This window comes from Festucalex cinctus, chromosome 10 (assembly GCF_051991245.1).
Source record: "Festucalex cinctus isolate MCC-2025b chromosome 10, RoL_Fcin_1.0, whole genome shotgun sequence".
Lineage (NCBI taxonomy): Eukaryota > Metazoa > Chordata > Actinopteri > Syngnathiformes > Syngnathidae > Festucalex > Festucalex cinctus.
Window position 1 is genome coordinate 17,534,880 of NC_135420.1, and position 22,903 is coordinate 17,557,782.

Genomic DNA, 22,903 nt, shown 5'->3' on the forward strand with positions numbered 1-22,903 from the left:
ATGGCTTGCTGTTGCTACTGAAGCATCTGATTACAGCATCTGCTATGCACGTCAGTTTTCATCATTTTTCATATTAATAAAATTCAGTGGAAACTCTTCAAGTCGAACACAAGCCATGCCGGAATGTTGCTTCGCCCCTGGAAACAAATTTTCCCATAGGAAATAATGCAAATAGAAATAAACTGTACTTGCAATGTTATAAATACAAGTTAAACACTTACTAGCAAGTATTTAATAACAAGCAAAGATGATTGGCGTGGCATAAGCATGTTAATTTTTTATCGTAATTGTATAACTAATGTAAACAGAAGTTAACCAGCTTTTATTATTATTATTTTTTCTTAATTTTATTCAATAAATTAGAAGTCTGTGGGAATTTGAATACAAAAATTAAAAGTCATACACAGGGCGTTCAGAAAGCCACATATATAACTTTAACTTATTTATAATTTTTTTATTTACATTCATTTTTTTGTGAAGTATTTGCATGTGTCTGGGCTTTATTTAAAGGTTTTTGTTACATCATATTAACTAATATAAAAATAAAAAATACAGAAATGTTTGATATTAAATTACATAATATGACAAAAACTCAGTGTGCCACATGTATTTTATTTACATTCAACCATCTCTGTTAAATAAAAATATTTGTAATAAAAAGATTTATAATAAAAATATTTGACTTTTTGTATTATACACATTCACTACACTTAGTGAAATATTTATTTTATTTATTTATTTATTTATATCTTTTTTTTTCGATGATGATTTTATCTTATATCTAACAAAAACCCCAAATTCACCATGCTTATTCGTGGTTTTGGCGACCATAGAATTTATGTAGTTGCGATTTTTTTTCCAATATTTATTTAAACAAATATTTTATGCAGTTATAATGGCCATCAATTAATCATGGATTTTTGCTCTGCAGTCTTTATTCCCCGCCTTCTCAGTTCTGAGTTTCACTTTATGGAATTAATGTGCCAAAGTGAATGAACTTTTCGACTATATTCCAATTTATTGAGACGCACGTTCCTATACTTCTTCTCTTTTCACCTTCTTCTTCTTCTCTAACGCCCAGTGTTGAAGCCGCTTTGCAAAAGTAAAACAAAGAAAAATGATTCATCCAATGCTTGTGTGACATTTCAAATTCACAATTGTACGACCTTGGGGCTGTTCGACTTTAGAGGTTCCACTGTAAATGCAAACAAAATGAGTTTAGATCTGGAACTACAACACTTTACAGTTAAAACATCCTACATGAGCTACTTTGAAAAGCACTTTCTTTTCTAAAATGTGAAGCTTAACGTGATCAATGTATGTGTTCTCCTTCTGTCCACAGAGGAAGCCGAAGGAGGCGGCCCTACCTGTACAGAAAAAGAGCCATCCACCGCAGTCGACCCGCCTATGCCCGTTCCCTGGAGGAGGCGCAGGGCAGCCTCAGGGAGGGCCGCCCTGTCCCGCCACTCAACCCGTCTAACTCTTTCATGTCCAGGCGAGAGAGGAGAAAGAGGATGACCATGTCCGTGTGGGAGCAGAGGACCAGCCAGCTGCGGAGACACCGGCAGATGTCCAGCCGGGAGATTTTGTTCAGCGGCCCCAGCGAGGAGAAGGACGGATCTGCCGCCTCGCGCCCGCAGTCCCTGCACCGCAAAGTTATGCAGAGCACTCCACCAGGGGGCTTGAAGTGCCTGACAGACCCCCTTGAGGATCCTCTGGCATCTCCAACCAAGAACCAGACCTCCATGAAGATGTCTTTTGAAGCTGTTATGTCTGGTGTTATTCCCGAACCACCCATGTCAGCGCCACCTCCAGAGACATCGGATCCCTTGAGTATTACCCCTGAGAATCCCCCCGAGTCCATACCAGAGCCCAGCCTTGACGTTGACGAGAGTCACAACAAGATCAGCGAGCGAAGGAGCCCCAGGTTGAACGGTGATCGTCAGCACAGGGCCGTGAAGAAGTTCAGGCCGCCGGACAACGGCGACGCCGGCGGGATCAGGTGCAGTCATCAGAACGGGGCCAGGAGTCACGGATCATCTTCTCGGAATGGGAGTCGCTCGGTCAGCAGGGAGAGGAACGGGGAGAGGAGCAGGGTTCCAACAAAAGTAGAGGAGAAGGAGAATGATGTGGAGCGTGACAAGAGAGAGGAATACAATTCTGAGGAGAACAGGTGAGAACAGACAGTCTTTTCTATCGCTATATCTTTTCTATTTATCTTTTCAATCTATTTTTTACCAGTAGCAACAACTTTGATAGCTTAACCATACATCACCCTTGTTTAACCCTAAAATGCCAAACATATCTTATTAAATACAAGACATTTTGAGCTCTCAATTTCAAGAGCATAATATTTTATTTCGCATTAAAACCCTGACGTTTATGATTTGATACATGCATTGCATGGATAATCCATTAGAGGGCAGTATCACCCAGTTGATGACTTTTCCAATGACCATGCAAGATCACCACAAGTGAGAAAGGAGACACCTATACTTATTAACTCATTCGCACCCAGCCATTTTCACAGAAGCAGTCCCCTTCACTCCCCCGACTGTTTTACTGGATTTTGACTGATTTTATATTCTATTGCTATAAAAACATAGAACCTACCAAAAGAATGTCTCTTCTTTCATCAGGAAAAAGTATATTTCTATCTTTTTCCGTTTTGCAGCAATTAGCATTACAAAATAGCTAAGTTTCATCATTATTCACAAATCTAATTAGAATTGTGTGTTTGAGCTTTTTTCCCAACATGGCCCTAGTTGATCTCCTTTGCTCTGCTGCCACCTGCTGGCCATTTGTGTAATAACTACCATTTCTTCAACTGTTTTTTGCAGTTGAGAGGCTGCATCAAAGCCTTCTCTGTATGCTCTAGCATTAAAACAATAAAAAACAAACGCAAACGCACGCAAACGCACACACGCAAACGCACGCACGCACGCAAACGCACGCACGCAAACGCACGCACACATACACACACAAAAAAAAAAAAAAAAAAAAAAAAAAAAGAGCAATGATGACAAGACGTTGAATCGGTAAGACTACCGAATGAACAATTCTGAGCTCTTAAAAAAAAAAAAAAAAAAAAAAAAAAAAAAAAAAAAACAATACAAAACATTAAAAAAAACAAAAACGTATAAAAACGTCGTTGGGACACTTAAAACATTTAAAATATAACGTATTTATACGTTTTTGGGAGCAAAATAGTTAATAGTGGGAAATGCTCTTTCTGGTTTTTAGAAATACTAATATGTTTGATATGTCTGTATATTATTATATTTTTGACAGCTATAAATGTACGAATTTAAAGCATTGTGACAGGATGTATCAAATATGATCAAATCATATCAAATCAATCAAAAGTCATGTGAAAACATTTTTTGTTTGTCCAACAAGACCAATAAATACTCTATTTAGAATTTTCTCTCATACATTTCATGATTTTATAGGGTTAAAAAAAAAAAAAAAGTTAGATCCATAAGACAATCATTCCAAGTATGTCTTCAGGCATTGCGAGCAAAGTGAACCAGTGGACATTGAGCAACCAGACAATGTCCAAAAGCAGACAGAGCTCCCTCAGGAAGATGCAGCGTGTCCACTTGCTTTAGAAGAGAGCAACCAAGAAGACTTGGACAAATCTCAACTCAGCTCCAGCGCGATCGTCGAAATGCCCGACATGGAGGCATCGTTGGAGCTGTCTACCATTACTGGTAACTGTTAGATCTTCTCAGCTGTTTCAGGTTTGACCCTCTGGACCATCAACACACGTCCTTCAACCGTTTTTGCCTGTGTAGTTAACAGCAAGGACCCTGAAGCGTCCAAGTCTGAGGAGGCTGAAGACATCAAAGCTGTCAACACTGTGACGCCTGACAGCATGTTCATCTTCAAACCAGACAACCCGTAAGCTCTCATGGCCAAATTCACATATGTGATTGTCCTCGTAATAATGACCTCAAAAAGAGGGATGTAATATCGCATTATTAAAAATTGCCACAATGTTGTCGTTGTCATGTTACAACACATCTGTGAAAAATTTGGGGTTATATTCCATTTTTTGAAGTTCCAGCAGTGGTTAGTTTATTAGTGCAGTTTAATTTTAATTAGTCATGTTTTGGCCACAGCAGCAGTTAAAACTCCCATAAATCAGTCATACCAGCAAATATGTTTCAACATCTCCGTAAAAAAACATGACTTTTCGCCTGCTTTAGCTGAACACACCATTGTGACCTCCATAGACCACTTTTGCGCCACCGAGCCAACAGGAGCACATGACAATTTCTTTGTCACTGCTGTTATAATGTAAAAAAGCAATGTTGGGCTTTTTCCCCCCAATATGATTTTTTATTTTTTATTTTTACAATATAAACATTTTTTTTTTTTTTATATCGCCAACCTCCCCACAATATCCTCATAATTATCATATCATGACATTAGGATATCATTACTTCCCTACTGAATAATGGAAACAAACAGATTTGAAATCACCATGATTGGTCGTTACCTGAGCCCTGAGCAGCTGTGATGTCATTTTCAGTTCAAGTGTCAAAATGGCCACCTCCTGAGATGGATAAAAATGGGTGGATTTTGCTGCTTAATTTATATTCCATAAAACCATATTAATCAGAATGCTGTGTTTAGACTAGTGGGTGCACATACAACATATTGTAAAGAAAGTTTTTGTGTTGACTTCCTTTTAATTATGATTTCTAGGTGTGTATTGGAATCAAGGTTATTATAGATCACATAAACAAATTAAATAACTAAAAAATTGAACTAAGGAAAAGCAATTTGATAGATAGATTTTGATCTTGAAACATATAAGCTTTATTAGATTAGCGACCCAATTAGCATATTTCCTACAATGTATTATTTGTGATTAATCTCGATTCAGTCTTGCTGCGTCTTCACTTTTTGCCGTATGCTGCTTGTCCTCAGGGTCCGTCGAGCGTGTCACTATGTGGTGAACCTCAGGTACTTTGAAATGTCCATCCTGCTGGTCATTGCCGCAAGTAGCATCGCGCTCGCCGCAGAGGACCCCGTAGCCGCCACCTCGGACTGGAACAAGGTTTGTGCATTCATGGCAATTCTCTTTTACAATGTAGCCTTTTTTTTTCTTTTTTTTTATCGTCATGTCATGACTCATTATCCTGAGGTGCTATTTAAAATCATCCCTGGGGTGCAGCGCCTCTCTTGATCTGCACAGCAGGTCAAATAGCATAAAAAATGAGAAAAAATACATTTCCTGAAGTTGTTTTGCAAAATGATGCTACTGAGAACTAATGGGGGAGACAATTAAATTGTGATTAGGACAGTAGGTTCTTTTTTGGAGCTATTATTATTATGTTTCGAAGAGATTGTTGCATATCAAAGCACAAGCTGAGAGCCTTTGAGTTTTGAAATGAGCTTTACCTTAAAAAGAAGTTGACACAAGTTCACTTTTTGATGATTTAATGTTTCTTTCTGCTCCCATTTAGGTTCTGCGCTATTTTGACTATGTGTTCACTGGCGTCTTCACCTTTGAAATGATTATTAAGGTAAGTGACCGTGCAAATGAAAAGAGGTGCTTTTGCTGTGAAAGGAAGCCAGGAGGCAGGCTGGAATGGCCGCAAACTGGTTGGGGGCAATTATTTTTAATGGTAGATGTGCGGAGCAATGAATAATTGATGCAAAATTCGAAAAATACATGAAAATAAGGAAATATGTAGCAGCCATATTTAAAAAGAGTTGAATCTGTATGGCAAGGTGGGGCATGGGTTGAGCTTGTCTGCCTCCCAGTACAGTTGCACCTTGACTTATGAGTTTCATTGTTCCCTTACCAGGCTTGTAACTCAAGTTACTCTTTTATTATATTATCTTATATAGAGGCCAATTCCGATATTTTGAAAAAAAAAAATAAAAATCAGATATCTGATTAATCCACTGATTATTTCAAACTAATGAATAAAATAACTTTCTCTTTGTTCCCATAATGTTTACAACAAAGATATGAATTACAGGCAAGCATCCGCAAGAGGAAATTTTGCAGCTTACCTGTATGAACACACTTTGCGCACACCAATTTAATGCGCAGACCCCAGCGAGTCAATTCATGCTTCCGCAATATGCGCTTTGACCCCTTTGTTCTAAAAAGAATCAGGGGAGCCGCTTCAATTGGCCAGGAGTTGTCTGCATTCCATTCCACAACAGTGCAAAACTCCACCCATATATTGCCCAATTAGTGAAGTTACTAAAACATGATTTATGCTTAAATCACATTTCTTGTACTCCAGTATTTTCTTTTCTATGAAATGATGACTTCAAGCTAGAGACTCCTTTTCTCACATGTCAAAACATGTCATCTTTGGCAGAGTTGCAAATGTATGATGCACAGAGAGAGAGTTAAACTGAAACGGGAGACGATTTTAACACTAATGTAACCGTATAAACATGTAGCATATTACATACATTGTGTTTTAATTGACGTATGAGAGTATGGAAAAGGTCAGCCATGCATGTCCTTTACTTCCTGTCTATACCTACATGTTAGCTTTACCTGTTTGACATCAATTTTTTTTTTTTTTTTTTTTTTTTAAACCTGCTTTACCTGTTTGACATCTATTAAACTCGACACAAAAATGAGAGAAGACACTCAGTTCAAGGCTCACGAGGAGAGAGGAGAGGAACTGACTGATACAATTCACTACTGCACTCTGAAAAAAAATCCCTTCCTCACCCTCTTTTTATTTGGTTTCCACGCCCCTAGTTACATGGGTGTTCCAACCCTAAAAATGCAAATTAAAGGCATAGTTAGTGTACTTGTTTGTCAATGTGTTGTGCACGTGAGTGGAAGATTGCTGAGTACATGTGTGGTCAAGTTTGCAATCATTTCTTAACAGAAAATAGGCGGCCTCAGCAGACTGACTCTAACCATTCTGCTGCATTAGATGTTCTGATTCTTGAGCTTCTTGAGTCATCTTCTGTGAAGATAACATATAGCTAGGCTATGTGAATGTGGGTGCGGAGCAGAGCAATGCATTCTTCTTTGCAAGCAGAAGTGATTCTTCATTGCAGCAAATGTATGATAACTTATTATTTACAATTATTCCTACATTACTGAACAGCATTTACTGTTTCATGAGAAAGCAATATTGTGTTTAATCGGCCAAATTCCTAATATCAGCCAATAGCACATTTTCTAAATAGAAAAACTCACACCTTAGGACACTCGTAAGTCAAGATATCACTGTATAATGTTATTTTCTTGGCCAATGTGTCAATCATCTCCACAGAGAATGGCTTACTTCGTTTGATTGACACTGTCAGAATTGTTGTTTAAATGTCGATTATAATGCTTGTAGTGGGAAGTGTTCCTAAAATTATATTAGAGAAATGTCACATCCTTGTTGGTTTCCTCAGATGATCGACCAGGGTCTCATCCTCCACGACGGCTCGTACTTCCGAGACCTGTGGAACATCCTGGACTTCATCGTAGTGTTGGGAGCTCTGGTGGCCTTCGCCCTCACGTCAGTTGTATGATTAATTCAGGCTGGACTATCGAAACATAGTCATGTCAAAGCAGCTTGTTGGCTCTTGTGCTTCAAATTGCTGCGTTTGGATACGGCTTAAGCATATCTTCTGTATTCCATTCTAACTATTTACATGCATGACCCTCTCTTTGTCTCTCCTGTCTCTGAATGGTGACCTTGTGGGACATCCTGCAGCAATGTGATGGGGTAATAATCTTCAGAATAATTTTTTGGACAGGTTGAATACGTTGCAAATATGGAGAAATGAGTTGCATTAATTGTGTGCTGCTTAACTTGAATGCTCACACTTGTATCTTCTTGCACAGAAATAACAAAGGAAGAGACATTAAAACCATCAAATCACTGAGAGTGTTGCGTGTACTCAGACCCTTGAAGACCATCAAGAGACTTCCTAAACTCAAGGTCAGAGCTTCAGCTTATTACACTTTTGTCTGACAATTTCGAGGTTGTGGGTTAGATTTTAAGCTTTACAAACGGATACACATTTGACGCGAAAACCTGACTGTTGTTTTCTCCTGCCCGCAGGCCGTGTTTGACTGCGTGGTGACGTCCCTGAAAAACGTCTTCAACATCCTGATCGTGTACAAGCTATTCATGTTCATCTTCGCCGTCATCGCCGTGCAGCTCTTCAAGGGGAAGTTTTTCTACTGCAACGACAGCTCCAAGGACACGGAGAAGGACTGCCAGTAATAACGTTCGCTCGACTCACTCTGTTGCTCTTTTGCATATTGCCAGTGGCTCCGCGTGCTCGTTAAAGCGTCAGCAAGCGAGTAATATGCTAAGATTATCATTATTGTAATCGATGAGTGATACATTCCAGGATATCATAGCATCGCCGTGCATCATCAGTATTCAATTAGAATCAGGATGCTCTTTCATCAATTTCATCAAAATAATTTTCTCTTTAATAATCAGTAAAAAAAAAAAATATTGAAAATTTCTTCCAACCTTCATTAACAGGGAGATTTAAAAATACAAATAATAATAATAATAATGATAATAATAATAATAATAATAATAATAAGTATTAAATAAATATTTTATTAAAATGTGTACAGTTTAAAAATGAAATGCTGAAATTAATGCCTCCCACAATGCCAATGAGCTATATATGTAAAAGAAACAATTGTACTTATACATAACTGGATAAATAAGTAAATATTAGAATTTTTAGTGGCGTTGACACAAATTTTGATTATTAATATTGATGATTATATTGATAATTAAAGAGGAAGTCAAATATTTTTTTTATATATAATAAAACACTGTATGTGCCCCCACTAATCTAAACACTGTATACTCATTAATATTGCATTTGTGGAATATGAATTAAGCAGAAAAATCCACCAGTTTGTATCCATTCATGGGGGGGGGGGGGGGGGTTGCTTGGTGCTCCCTGGGATGGATAAAAACTTTTAAACTTGACTTCCCCTTTAATATCATTGCATATTAGTCTTTTCCTCATTTGCGTGGTTGTCTAATAGTTAATATTAAGGTAAGAGTAAACTGTATCTCTTAATTCTGTTATCCCTTCTCACATCATTTCAGCGTGTATGTGTTAGCATCAATGCTAGCGCTAACACAAAATGACAGTTGTCCTGGGTGGCCCAAATGATTAGTTCTACTGTCAAATTGGTTGCCGTTATGTTTTAAGTACTGTCCAATTTTAACATTATTTCCTAAGTTAACCATTGCTAGTATAAAATAATTAAACAGTATACTATTTCTTCATTCTTCATGACTATTGATAAAGAGGTTAGGCAATGGTGAGTTGTGTTAGTTCAACTTAAGGTGCATTTATTTCCTCATGATGACAGACGGCTTCACAAGGTTATTTAAGATTTGTCATTACAAATGCTAGAGCTTTTTTTTCGATCTTCTAACCTCTTGTACAGAGGTTACTATATAGACTACGCGAAGGACAAGAAAGAGGTGAAGAAACGAGACTGGAAAAGACACGACTTCCACTACGACAACATCGTCTGGGCTCTGTTGACGCTCTTCACCGTGTCCACCGGGGAGGGTTGGCCACAGTGAGTGTCTGCACGTCCATCCATTCATGAGCGATTCCACCTTCGGACCTTTTGATGATCAAAACATGATTATGCAAGTCATTTAAGAAAGGTTTTGCCATTCATCTAACTGTAAGGTTAAACTATATTTCACTGGCAAGGCTTGTAAATTAACCACAGCTATTTAATGGTTTCATTTAATAATTTAAAATCATATCATTCTTCAAATGCCAGGGGGACATTTGAAAAGGGAATGACTTTGACGAGAAGATTAGCACCTCGCAGCATTTTAGAGAATTATATTAAATATCGTGCTACGTTGAAAAATGAGTGATACGACCCCCCCCCCCCTTTTTTTCTTTTTTTTTAAGAGCAAACCATACAAATACAAGCCATCATTTTCTTTGACTTGCAAATAAGTGAACAGTTTGACAAATGGTGAACAATTCTTCAAAAAAGAGACTTCAAGCTGTCTATTGCCACTAATACTTGAAGTTTACTTTCAAACTTTGCTTTAGCTGTTTAGCTTAATTCTAACAAACAATGCAAACCCCCATTGACAGCTAAAGAATGCTAATGCTGTCTGTATTATACTAACTGGCCAAGGTGCAAACTTGAAAAGATGTAAACAAGAAACAGCACAATGTCCATTGAACTGAAGAAAATAAAAGAGTTTAATTCTTTAAATTCCTTTCAATTATGTCTTACTGCGTTACTGTTTTGATAATGTACAATCTAAATGAGTACCGTAATATTTTTTTTATTAAAAATACATTGGGTTGGGTTTTTCTGGAAATTACTAATGGCATTTCCATTCAATTCATTAGGGAAAAATTTGAGTTACGAGCGCTATCATAAATTCTGCCTATAAAGACAGTAATGCTTAGTTTAGATTCACACTGTAATCTTATGTATATTCCATAATAAGGCAACTTGGAGTATGTTAAATAACTATATATAGTGGAGATGCAGAGCATTTCCATGTAGAGAAGAAAATAATCCGGTCTCTATTTAATATTGCTGATAACAAATGTTGTATTGTGGCCCTGCAGGGTCCTGCAGCACTCGGTGGACGTGACAGAGGAGGACAGGGGGCCGAGCCACGGCAACAGGATGGAAATGTCCATCTTCTATGTTATCTACTTTGTGGTCTTTCCTTTCTTCTTTGTCAACATCTTTGTGGCCCTCATCATTATCACCTTCCAGGAACAGGGAGATAAGATGATGGAAGAGTGCAGCCTGGAGAAGAATGAGGTGAGAGATGGCAGACATACTTTATTTATCCATCACACGGTGTAAGAAAACAGGGAATTCAGCTCAGTAGCGGACAAACAACAAGGTGTGCAGGCAATTTTGACAGCACTGAATGCTATTCCCTTAGAAAATGTAACAAATTTGTGGTAGCAGTACTGTTCTTTTACCAAAGTTATAAGTTATAAGAGTGTGGATTATTTTCTATTGAGTTGTACACGCATGTAGGTCACGTTATTGTTGAGAAAGTTTTGAAATGATTCATCTTAGTTTCTTTTTTAAACATATCACAAAGTCCTATCATTTGAACAGGGGTGTGTAGACTTTTTATACCCACTGTATATACTTTTGGAAAGCAAGAATGTGCATAAATCCTCTGTGCCTTTCTTGCTGTTTTCCACTCTTCCTTCTGTTCTTTGCACTTTAGAGGGCGTGCATTGACTTTGCCATCAGTGCCAAGCCGCTGACCCGTTACATGCCCCAGAACCGGCACACCTTCCAGTACCGGCTGTGGCATTTTGTGGTCTCGCCCTCTTTCGAGTACACCGTCCTGGCCATGATCGCAATCAACACTATCGTACTTATGATGAAGGTAAGGGATTTTTTTTTTTTAAGTTGTACTACTTAAATATCTTGTATTTCATGAACTTTAAGATGACTATAGAGATTATTGATTGATTGATCCTACTGTGGACATATTGATATCGATTCCTTCACAATGTGCTCCCGAATGCTCATTGCACATGCAATTAATTATGTGTATTTATGTTTCAAGCGATGTCTTTAAAAGAGTGCAACTGAAAAGCCATAATCCATTAAAAAAAAGAGAGAGAAAACCCATGAAGGTAATCTCTCTCTCTCTCTTTTTTTTTTTTTTTTTTAAATCATGTGATATGTTTATTTGCATGGATGGGCTCTTGTTGCTAGGCAGAATTGATATTTTTTGTACCCGGAAGCCTAAATAAGGTTGTGACGTAGGCAAATGGCTGTTGCCTGAGGCAGGGAAAAAAAAAAACATCCACCCATCCATTTTCTGAACTGGGTGCGTGGGGTGCTGTAGCCTATCTCAACTGGCTATGGGCAGTAGGCAGGGTACACCCTGAACTGGTTGCCACACGCACACCTAGGGACAATTCGGAGCGCCCAATCAACCTGCCATGCATGTCTTTGGAATGTGGGAGGAGACTGGAGTACCCGGAAAAGACCCACGCGGCCGGAGCCTGGACTCGAACCCGAGTCCTCAGTACTGGGAGGCGGATGTGCTAACCACTCCAAAAAAAAAACAAAAAAACCCGTAAATTTAAATAACAATATTTGGGATGTTCGATACCGCATTCTTTCAAACCATTACCAGAATGAGTATTCATATCTTGAATAATCTCCAATACCAATACCAAGTAACAATGTCACTAGTACTTATACATAAAACTTCCCTAATCTATGCTGATTTTAAAGAAAGTCCAAAGTCCCAATATAGCAATTTTCCTTCTTCTAATTTCTATTTCCTGATCGTAAAATGGCCACAAGCGAGCATCCATCGCAAATACTGATAACTTGAACTAAGGCCGGGTATCGGCCCACTACGATACTTGGTATCGTCCGGTACTCGCCCATCTGTAAAAAAATATTTGTCAATTGTACCTGAATATTTGACTTGGTAAGATTTCACAGATGTCTTAAAATTAGTGTACTGGATTTTTACTACCTATACCTATTGAATTATAGTATTGTGTTTCATATTTTAAGGAAAACGTAATCATAACCAATAATAAAATCACAACACCACTATACCTTATTATTCAAATTTCTACAGTATACAAAAACCTGTTTCCTGACTGTTATGTTTTCACTTGTTTTTGCAATAAATTTCCTCCAGAGCTATTTTTTTCCTCAAATTGTCTTCTTTTCCTGGACTGCTCAGACAGACCGACGCATGGTGACTCAGCCTGTATTAAATATTGATCCCAAACGTCCAGGGGCTGCTATTTAGCATGACCTCATTAACGGTGGCTGCCGCCCCCGGAGGAATGACTCCTTTTTATAGTGCCACGGATGAGGGGTGAAGAAACTCGGCTGCTATTTCTGGCTCTGGAGGAATCTTCCATCAACCTGTAGCTGTCAAAGGATTCTTTTGCTTGTGTTTTAAATCTGCTGCGTGCCCGTGTGTGCGTTCAGTATTATTCAGCTCCGCCCGCCTATGAAGCCGTCCTCAAGCATCTGAACACAGCCTTCACCGTTCTCTTCTCCATTGAGTGCGTCCTCAAGATAATGGCATTCGGCTTTCTGGTGAGGGGGAACAAATTCGCACGTGATGGTGCCATGATTGTCTCAGAATGAATCCAAACGACTCTTGTGTCTCCACAGAATTACTTTCGAGACACATGGAACATTTTTGACTTCATCACCGTACTGGGCAGCATCACTGAGATTGTAGTAGACTTGCAGGTGAATTTTCTCAGATCAAATTGTGTTTTTTTTGCTCTATGGTGGACTTTTCCGGCCAATTGAAATCATGCAAATGAGTTTCATTTTGTAGAATCAATTGAATTGAAACTGTTCTAATACGACCTCATTCTAATGACGACTCAATGTGAAATTTAGTATTTTCTTTCACTGACGTTAACGATGTGCTTCTGCACGCTCCCTCCCCCAGTTCGGGGATACGTTCAACATGAGTTTCTTGAAGCTGTTCAGAGCAGCGCGTCTGATCAAGCTGCTGAGACAAGGCTACACAATCCGGATCCTCCTGTGGACGTTTGTGCAGTCCTTCAAAGCTCTGCCTTATGTTTGTCTGCTCATCGCCATGCTCTTCTTCATCTACGCCATCATCGGGATGCAGGTAAGATGCACACGCTTCACTTGATGTGTAGGACAACACTCGTAAAACTGCTGGGTCAATAGTAACCCAAATTGGGTGAAATAGCTAACCCAGTGATCCAGTGGCATTGCTAGGCTACTGATGTGTATGTATAACTGGATAGCTGATAGGCCAAGACTGTTGAAGCTGTGTGGCCGCCATATTACCACTCCCAAGAAACGTTTCTTGGGTGAAGATCCTACACATTTACAGCATGGTTTATGAATAGTCAAAATTTGTTAAACATAAACAAGATGACTTCAGACATACTCACTTTAAATGCATGTATAAATTATATGCTTTCTGATGTTTACAGGAAAAAACTTGTATATTTTTTATTAAAGAATTATACCTGTAATTCAACAAAAGATGCCTCTGCCAAATCAAATATTGAGTTCTAAGGAACTGAGCAATAAAAGAAAGCAGCACATAACGTGTACTTATTATACATAGTGATTATGCAAGGCATCTTAATGACTTGTTGTGCATTTCAAAATGATACTATTCATGATGGTGGGGCGTGCCTCCAATTTGAAGCATACTCGGATGTGAGGCAAAAAAAATCTTCTAAGACAAACAGAGAGGTCCAATTGCGACCGATTCAATGCCCTGAGAATGAAATTACCTGGATGAATGAAAATGTCCACATGTGCACTTCCAAAAGTTTTATGAAATAATTCACTTGACATTATTTCCTATGGGACTTTTGAGAATAGTACAACTTGAAAGTCAACAGGAATCACAGAATGATTGTGTGACTTTGGAGCTTTGCATTGCACTTATTTACCCAATTGTCACTTGTTAACATTTTTAACTTGTGAATCAGGTGTTTGGCAACATCAAGCTGAATGAGGAGACGCACATTAACCAGCACAACAACTTCAAGAGTTTCTCTGGCGCTCTGATGCTGCTGTTTAGGTAAATGGCATGGAGTCCTCCTCGAAATGGCTTCATTAATACTATGGCTGTTATTTCCATGCTTTTAAATATGGCGCAGCAAGGTGGAGTGTATAACACAGGTTTGTAAATTTTTGAAAATTATTATTTAAGCAAAGGATTAAGGACTTTTAAAAAATACAAATCAAAACATTTCATGATTTTTTTTTATTGTAGTATTATTTATTTATTTATTTATTTTTAAACATTACTGGTATAAAACACCATGCAGATTGTGACTGATTGCAATGTGGAAATAAGTCCACGATCCAAAATGACATTTAACACTGTGCTTCACCCACTGCTCCACTGTGGCGCTTCCGTGGTGTTGGGACGATGTTGCTAGGTGACACTGGTAAGGCGATGCTTCTAAAAGTACCCAAAGGGCCACTTGTTGTCAGAAGCTGATGGATGCTGCAGTAAAGCACTCAACTCCTTAAGTGTTGTGTGTGAAAGTGAGGGAAGAAAGGGGTAGAATAAATGTTATTTGTTTTTTTTTTTTTAAAAAGGAGTTGTTTTCACAGGAGTGCCACGGGGGAGTCATGGCAGGAGATCATGTTGTCCTGTCTGGGGGGGCAGCATTGTGAGGCGGACCCCTCCAATCCCTTACCTGTGCTAAACACTGAGCAGGAAGGAGGCTGCGGCTCAGACTTTGCCTACTTCTATTTTGTGTCCTTCATCTTCTTTAGCTCATTCCTGGTAAGAAAAGATTTTCTTTTTCTCTTCAATACAATATGTAAAAGCATTAATATATATATATATATATATATATATATTAACCATCTTCTATTCAGATGCTGAACTTGTTTGTTGCTGTGATCATGGATAACTTTGAGTACCTGACTCGAGACTCGTCCATCCTGGGCCCCCACCACTTGGACGAATTTGTCAGGATCTGGGGGGAGTACGATCGGGCTGCCTGGTCAGTGTCACTCAGTCTTTGTTCAACTGTCATTTTATTATTATAATGTGTACATTAATTATGATGTTTGCAGTATGATAAAGCATGTGTAATATGTGATGACATGGAGGAACATTCTGGGAATGAAAACCCTGCTATGTCACTTCATTAAGTATTTAGATCATCAATCTACAGTTAACACCCTCATATTTGTGGTTTTGCATTCATAAATTCGCCTATTTTCAACATTTTGGAGAAAACCTCCATTATTCATTTGCTGTTCTGCTTTTGGACCAAACCCATGTTTAATTTACAAATTGCTTTGGCACCATCTAGTGGTATCTTGGTTCCAAGCAACGATGTTGACTTCAGGGGAGGACCTTAATTTTGTCAGGCCATAGCCTTGTCTAACAGAAAAAGTGCTTTGCCGCCATCTTGTGGTAACTATAGGCATTTACAAAACCTTTTGGGTGAGTGTCAATTACTCACAGACTCACACGGCAGGGCTCGATTGCTAACCCTCACGAATCGGTTCACCGTTATGACATATGACAAATTCTGCACTTTTAAAGATAATATTTACATAATATGCAAATTTGTTGAATACAATTTTGGACACGTAAAATGGTGTTGCGCATGACTAAGCTATAGTGTGTTTTTCTCTTTCATCATCTGATATACCTTTCGATATTGAAATTTCTCCAACCAGTTATTTGTGAACAATTACAGACGATAGCAACTGAAATTAAATGAGGGGAGCGAAGAAGAAAAGAAATTAGTTAATCTTGTGTTATAGATGGGGGAAACAAATGCCTATGGGGGAAACAAATGCATTTGCATTGTAGTCTACAGTATTATGTTTGACTGCTGTGTACCTAATGAAGTGTCCAGTGAAAATTTAACATGTATTTTGAACCAACCTCCATTTTTAGGCTTATGTCACGCTTCCAATGGCCTGTGAGACTGTACTGATGCAAAACTAAAGACTCCTATGTTCTTTCCAGTGGTAGGATCCACTATAAGGACATGCACAAAGTTGTACACTCTCTTTCACCTCCCCTGGGATTTGGGAAGAACTGCCCCCACAGGGTGGCATGCAAGGTTTGCTCTCCCCAAAACAAACAAACAAAAACCCACACAGCCTCCGTCGCGTGGGACCCTCGCTGACTTCTTTCTTTTCCCTCTGCCACCACCTTGCTTGACTCGTTTAGGAGTGTGTTCTTTCGATGTAATGGTCAAAGAATGATGACAGTCCAATGTCAGGGTACTAAGGGACGGGACTCCCCATAGGCCCACACAAGCAAATGTGGACGTCGCACTGTGAATGCGGAGAGATGAGCAGTTAGACTCATGCAATGCATGCAGTTGCAGATCCATAAATTTGAATATTGGATTTCAATTCAGAGTGAATTATTTCATGATTTTTTTTAAATATAATTTTAATGCTTACAGCTAATGAAAACCATCCAAATATTTTTTTTAATATAGCAATTAAGCAGGAATTAGCCTTTCTAAATATTTTTGCTGTTTGCTAAAAATAAGTTTGACAAAGTTTGATTTAAAAAAAAAATGAGATTACATTTTTTAAATTGAACTACTAAAATCAATAATATTGATGGACCAGTATATTGTATATTTGATATTCTAATTTATTTAGAGGCACCTGTATGTTTCTGATTATTGGTTTTCCTTTCACCTAATAGCAGCATCTTTATTAAATGGATTTAAATTTTACCTCTGCTAGGCGGAAGCAAAATTGACATCTGGCCCACTGTCAGTACAACTTGGTTACAGTATTTTCTGTTGATATTTTGTCAAATTTGTAATATAAATGAATAAATAAATATTAACATCATTTTTCTGTTTAATTCGTCTTAGTAATTCACAGTGTCCCATCATTTTTTAGCTATTTTTAAAACAGACCAGCAAGCTACTCATGTTGTTCTTGGGGGCTAACTAGTACTCGCTGGTACTGCGTGCGTTTTTTTTTTCTTTTTTTTTCGTTTTTTTTTTTTTTTTAGGACAATGAACATTTATCCACATAGTATACTGGAGTTAGTGCAGTTTCACCTTGTCGTCTCCCTCCATCCTTCCTCTCCCTCGCTCTCCCTGTAACTGCTCACACCTCCCCTCTCTGCTCAGCTGAGAAGGAGAGGGGAAAAAAGTGTCTGGCCTCTGACTTGTTAAGTGATGTCTGCAAGCAGCCAATCATATTGTAGCTGCATACAAATTGTCTCAAAAAAAAAAGAAAAAAGAATAGCGCATTACTAGTGATGGACAGTTTTAGCGATAATTTAAAATTTGACTTGTTAAAACCGTCAAACTGGTGATCAGCTCATGTCTAGGCTCTCCGTGTGAATTTTTTCAAGAGCATCTCTCAGCATTCACATGTGATTTCTAATACTGGAAACTTAACTGAAATGTGAAGCCAATTGCGGGAGGCCTGTCTTTTTCTGCCTTCTGGATCTGGTTTAAAGATCTCACATACTCGCATGCACCTTGTAAGTATGTCATTTGCACCAGATCCAGGCTGTCATCCCTTTGCACATTCTGTCAAAGATTTTTACCCTTCCCTCAGAAATTTCTATGCCCTCATATCAGCATAGAAAGAGTGCAACCTATTTTTCTCTTTCCTGTTATGTGATGCACTGGAATAATCTTCTCTCTTGTTTCTCCACCATTCTGTCACTCTCATTTTTGTGACCTTTTTTTTTTTCATTTTCCTCCCTCCATTACATCCTCCCGTCGTCACGACTACCCGGTGTCCGCAGTGGCCGCATCCATTACACTGACATGTATGAGATGTTGACCAACATGTCGCCACCCCTTGGCCTAGGCAAGAAATGCCCATCCAAGGTGGCTTATAAGGTAGACGCTAAAGAGGCTGTTCATGTATCTGAAGGGAAGAGCTGCTCAAGATCAAGTTTTCTGTTTCATTTGCTTAGAAAGCATTTTCTGTTGACTGTCTGATGCTGTATTGTTCATTTGAAGCAGTAACTTTTGTTCATTGGCGGATGAAATGCCTGGTTTTCATTGCTTTTTGGCAAATACTGAGAGGTACACACATTCCGGTTTTTATTTTTAAGTATTTTTTTTTTTTAATTGCAAGACCCTACATATGTTGAGGAATACAAAATGTGTTCTTTTATTTGTGTTCTACAAACCCAGCACACGCCACACAATATCTCCACTGACAATCGCAAGTCTTCTTCCTAAAATCAGCTGTCTGTCATAGTACCAAGACTGACCAGTGAGAGGCACAGTGGTGCCATCCAGACTTAATGGAAAATACAGTGAAGAAGAATAGGTAGCAGTAGATGCTAAGCTAAATGTTAGCTCATCCCAGAGTCTGGTCTGGTGGCCATTTGCAGCCCATTGCATGTTTTTGGCTGATGTTAATAAAAATTAAACACTCAAAAGATTATGAGAAAAAGTAAAAATGTTGAAAGATAGCACACAAAATTTTAAATTAAAAATACAAGTGTAACATTTGGCAACAGGGGCAACTTCAAGTCACTTCCACGATTCTCCTCTGGCTGTTAAACTGTTTTGTATTATTGTTTGTTCAATTTAAAAGATTTTTTTTTTAAATCGCTTCCACCATCATTTCAGTTTTATAACATACTCAACAAATTATGTGCATTGAAACTGAAGTAATTATGAAAACACAAAAACACAAAATAAGATGGTACATGTCCATTTTTATCTGAAAGATTCCCGCAGGGAAAACATTAAAGGGATACTTCAGTTATTAGTATGTTAATATTTAACTTATTATAAGTTAATATTTTGTCTATAATTGATACTTTAATTATTTCTGATGTACAAATAGTGCCTTTAAAAACACATTTTGCAACTCGACTGAAAATGACATCACAAGGGCTCAGGTAACCAATCACAGATCACCTGTTTTCTAGGTTTGGTCATGTGACATTCACAAGCAGAGCTGTGATTGGTTACCTGAGCCCTTGTGATGTCATTTTCAGTCAACAGCAAGTTGCAAAATCTTTTTTTAAAGGTGAGAATTGTACATGGAGAAATAATGAAAATATCAAATTTATTATAGGAAAAATATTAATGTTTGACTGCCAAAAATGGCTAAATAAGTAAAGTATCCCTTTAAAGCACGTGTCACGACCGGCCCCCAAGGACCACATGAGTAGCCTTTCCTAATAAATAGCTTGCCATTGATGGGACATGGTGATTTTCTATGAATGCTGTAGAATTGATAATTTATAAACAAAAGATTTATAGAAATAATGTGATGCAGATTGATATTCCTAACTTTAATAAGAAATCATTAAGATAACCATTGTGTTCACACAAATTAATATCCATTAATCTATAATATTATTAAAGGTACCGGTAATTTGAGATTATCGCTCCTTCATTGAGACTCCTCAATACTCGATCCTTTGCTGGTAAGAAATGTGATTATCGGGATGTGTGTTCCACATTATTTGTCAGTCATTTGTCTGTCAGTGGCTGTTTTAAGAAGAGGGTTCTTTTCTAAGCAAGTTGCTAAACATCCACATGCTAGATCTTGTCTTCATCACACTTCTTTTTCTTCCATATGCGCATGTGCCTTCTGCCACAGCCTAGCATTGCATCAGTGTGCATGTGTACATGTTGTTGCCACATTAGTTGCACCTGCATAATCAAACCCTAGCCAATGTAAACTATAAAGAGTCATTTCTGAAATTACATAATGATATTCAGTTTTGCTTGATTGATTGAGAGGTATTGATTTAACAATGTTGGTTATTACTGTTGCAGTGCACTGCATCCCACTCAAGCTGTTTCTAATTTTGCCCTTCCCGCCTCACTAATTCTAATAGTAGAAAACATATCTGAGTGTGATACAGTTCACATTATGTTTAATTAATACATCTGGCAGTGTCATTCAGAACTTAGTCATACTGTCTTTGTAAAGGCAGAGTTCATATAAATTGGATTTAATTTGAAAGTGTAACTATTGTGGCTGGCGAACATACTCGTATTTACTGCTTTTCAAAACTATGGAATTACTGTGGTGCCTGTATATATTGTGCAAATACAGTACATATACATGCACTTGCCTTACATTTCACTTGATAACAATGGAAAAAAAAAATCCTCGTTCCAAAGTTTCACTTTGTAAATTTAACACCGTATGAAATGACTATAAGATTTTACTTGGTCGTTTGCCACCACAGTTATTCTCTTATTATTATTATTTTAATTCATTCATTCACTTTCCAACTCTCATCCTGTTCAGGGTCAAGGGCTTTTTCAAATAAATATATTTCATCGTCATTTTGTGACTTAGCTTTGCTGACAATGATGTTGTATGTGTCAACAACCCCCAGCGACTCGTCCTGATGAACATGCCAGTGGACGAGGACATGTCCGTCCACTTCACCTCCACCCTCATGGCCCTCATCCGCACAGCCCTGGAAGTCAAGCTAGCCGGAGGTCAGGAGAAAAGTCAAAACGATCACAATTTATCAGTTGAGATTTGATGATAGTTTGGTTACTTTGTCTTTGAAGAGTCCTGATTGTATATAAATACATTTTCATCAACATGGACAGGAATTCTTTACTCTTTTCTTATTTCCTGTTTCCTCCATTCATCCATCCATCCACTTTCTACACCTCATATTAAAATGCAGTGTTAAAAATGTGCCAACAATACGTAATATTGTCAGAGGATGCCAGGGTTAAACACCTAATGATGTCCATGAGCTGGGGAACTGGCCAAGTACTTTTTTGCCCCACTCTATATTTGGGATGTAACGATAACGGCAATATTGTGATATTGCGATATTAAAACTGCCACAATTTAGCATCGTCATCATGTCATGATATTAAAAGAAGCTCATCTATTACAAAAAAGTCGAGTTCATTTCCATTTGTGCAGTTCTAGCACCCTCTGGTTACTAGTTTTTTAGTGCGGTTTAATTTTCACAAGCCATGTTTTGGCCTTCTATGTTTAAAATCCATGCAAATGGTCAGATGAAAGGGAACGTAATGTGCTTGTGAACAGAGTTAATATATAAAACTCATTGTGTGCTTGCATTAGGAAGGAAGTGCCTCAATATATCTATTATAGTTGTACATTTTTATATATATTATTTATAATATTTTTATAAGACTTTTCATTGCTCAAATGTACAAAAGCACAATATTGTGTGTATGTGTTTTTTTTTTTTTCAGTATGAGCTCCTTTTTTTTTTTTTTTTTTTTTTTTACAATATTGTCACCTTTTTTTGGTATCACCAACCTCCCCACAATATCATGAAAATTATCGTATCGGGACCCTCATATCGTGATATCGTAATCGTTTGTATATTGTTACATCCCTACTATATAGCTTAAAAATGAATTGCTGCTCTGTATTAAATATAAAGCATTTATTAAAACAAAGAAAAACGGTGCCATCAGGTGGAGCACCACTCCTATTGCAGCGTCATCACTGCTTGTGTATGTACAGGCGGAGAGGATCGAAATCAGATGGATTTGGACCTTCAGAAGGAAATCAGTGTCATTTGGCCACACCTCCCTCAGAAAATGCTGGACCTTCTGGTTCCTATTAACAAAGGTGACATTTGAATGAAATTGGGTTTGTTATTGGAATCAGTGTGGTAACAGTATTTGTTTCCATTTTCTCAGCCAGTGACATGACGATAGGAAAGATCTATGCCGCCATGATGATCATGGACTACTACAAGCAGAGCAAGGCCAAGAAGCTCCGACAGCAGCTGGAGGAACAAGTACATTTGGTTTTAGTTTTGTTTACTGGTTTGAGCCAAGTTGAAGCAAAGGGGCAGAATATTTAATTTGGCAGTAATCATTTGGACAAGTTGGACAATTGCAATAACTAATATTTTGTTTAGTCGTAAACAAACGGAGGAAAGTCATTATGACTCATTTTCGTTTTGCTAGCAGTTTTGCTAGTACTATTAATTTGTTGATTGTTTTACTTACAGACTGATGTAATCTTTCAATTTCCACAGAAACACGCACCCATGTTCCAGCGTATGGATGCTTCCTCCTTGCCTCAGGAGATCATATGCAATGCCAAATCTCTGTCCTTCCTCAGCCACAGTGCAGGATCCGCTCTGTAAATATGCACCATTCAATCTAATTGCACATTCTAGTGATCATATGTAGTACATACGTATTCTATATGTGTCCCTCCAGCACCAAAGGGGGCTTTGTGGCACTCAGTCCTATCTCCCCCCAAGACATGTTCCTGCAGCCGCGGCCTCGCTCCGGGGAGGAAGAAGAGAACGATGATTACTACCCACCCTACCACCCTTATCACTTCCCTCACCACCACCACCATCATCATTTAGACACACTGGTAACAACGCTTTCTAAAATAAATCAATATTTTTAGCTGCACAACCGGAATTATTTCCTCTTTCCATCTGAA

At 38.1% G+C, this 22,903-nt stretch overlaps 1 protein-coding gene across 3 annotated transcripts in view; it reads left to right on the forward strand.

The window, feature by feature from the left end:
• cacna1ea (calcium channel, voltage-dependent, R type, alpha 1E subunit a) overlaps nucleotides 1-22,903 on the forward strand; it is a 93,101-nt gene that overhangs the window by 65,687 nt on the left and 4,511 nt on the right. The window contains exons 22-44 of one of the 3 annotated variants that reach the window (XM_077534575.1): nucleotides 1,343-2,173; nucleotides 3,511-3,713; nucleotides 3,798-3,903; nucleotides 4,939-5,068; nucleotides 5,478-5,537; nucleotides 7,399-7,505; nucleotides 7,835-7,931; nucleotides 8,055-8,215; nucleotides 9,425-9,562; nucleotides 10,594-10,795; nucleotides 11,220-11,384; nucleotides 12,968-13,078; nucleotides 13,157-13,237; nucleotides 13,446-13,631; nucleotides 14,476-14,567; nucleotides 15,110-15,284; nucleotides 15,380-15,507; nucleotides 18,258-18,354; nucleotides 20,835-20,940; nucleotides 21,959-22,066; nucleotides 22,138-22,238; nucleotides 22,482-22,588; nucleotides 22,669-22,831. In XM_077534575.1, coding sequence (XP_077390701.1) covers nucleotides 1,343-2,173; nucleotides 3,511-3,713; nucleotides 3,798-3,903; nucleotides 4,939-5,068; nucleotides 5,478-5,537; nucleotides 7,399-7,505; nucleotides 7,835-7,931; nucleotides 8,055-8,215; nucleotides 9,425-9,562; nucleotides 10,594-10,795; nucleotides 11,220-11,384; nucleotides 12,968-13,078; nucleotides 13,157-13,237; nucleotides 13,446-13,631; nucleotides 14,476-14,567; nucleotides 15,110-15,284; nucleotides 15,380-15,507; nucleotides 18,258-18,354; nucleotides 20,835-20,940; nucleotides 21,959-22,066; nucleotides 22,138-22,238; nucleotides 22,482-22,588; nucleotides 22,669-22,831 — 3,655 coding nt within the window. Of the gene's footprint in view, nucleotides 1-1,342; nucleotides 2,174-3,510; nucleotides 3,714-3,797; nucleotides 3,904-4,938; nucleotides 5,069-5,477; nucleotides 5,538-7,398; nucleotides 7,506-7,834; nucleotides 7,932-8,054; nucleotides 8,216-9,424; nucleotides 9,563-10,593; nucleotides 10,796-11,219; nucleotides 11,385-12,967; nucleotides 13,079-13,156; nucleotides 13,238-13,445; nucleotides 13,632-14,475; nucleotides 14,568-15,109; nucleotides 15,285-15,379; nucleotides 15,508-16,490; nucleotides 16,588-18,257; nucleotides 18,355-20,834; nucleotides 20,941-21,958; nucleotides 22,067-22,137; nucleotides 22,239-22,481; nucleotides 22,589-22,668; nucleotides 22,832-22,903 lie in introns of all 3 variants that reach the window. The other 2 variants (XM_077534576.1, XM_077534577.1) reach the window with 2 other exon arrangements.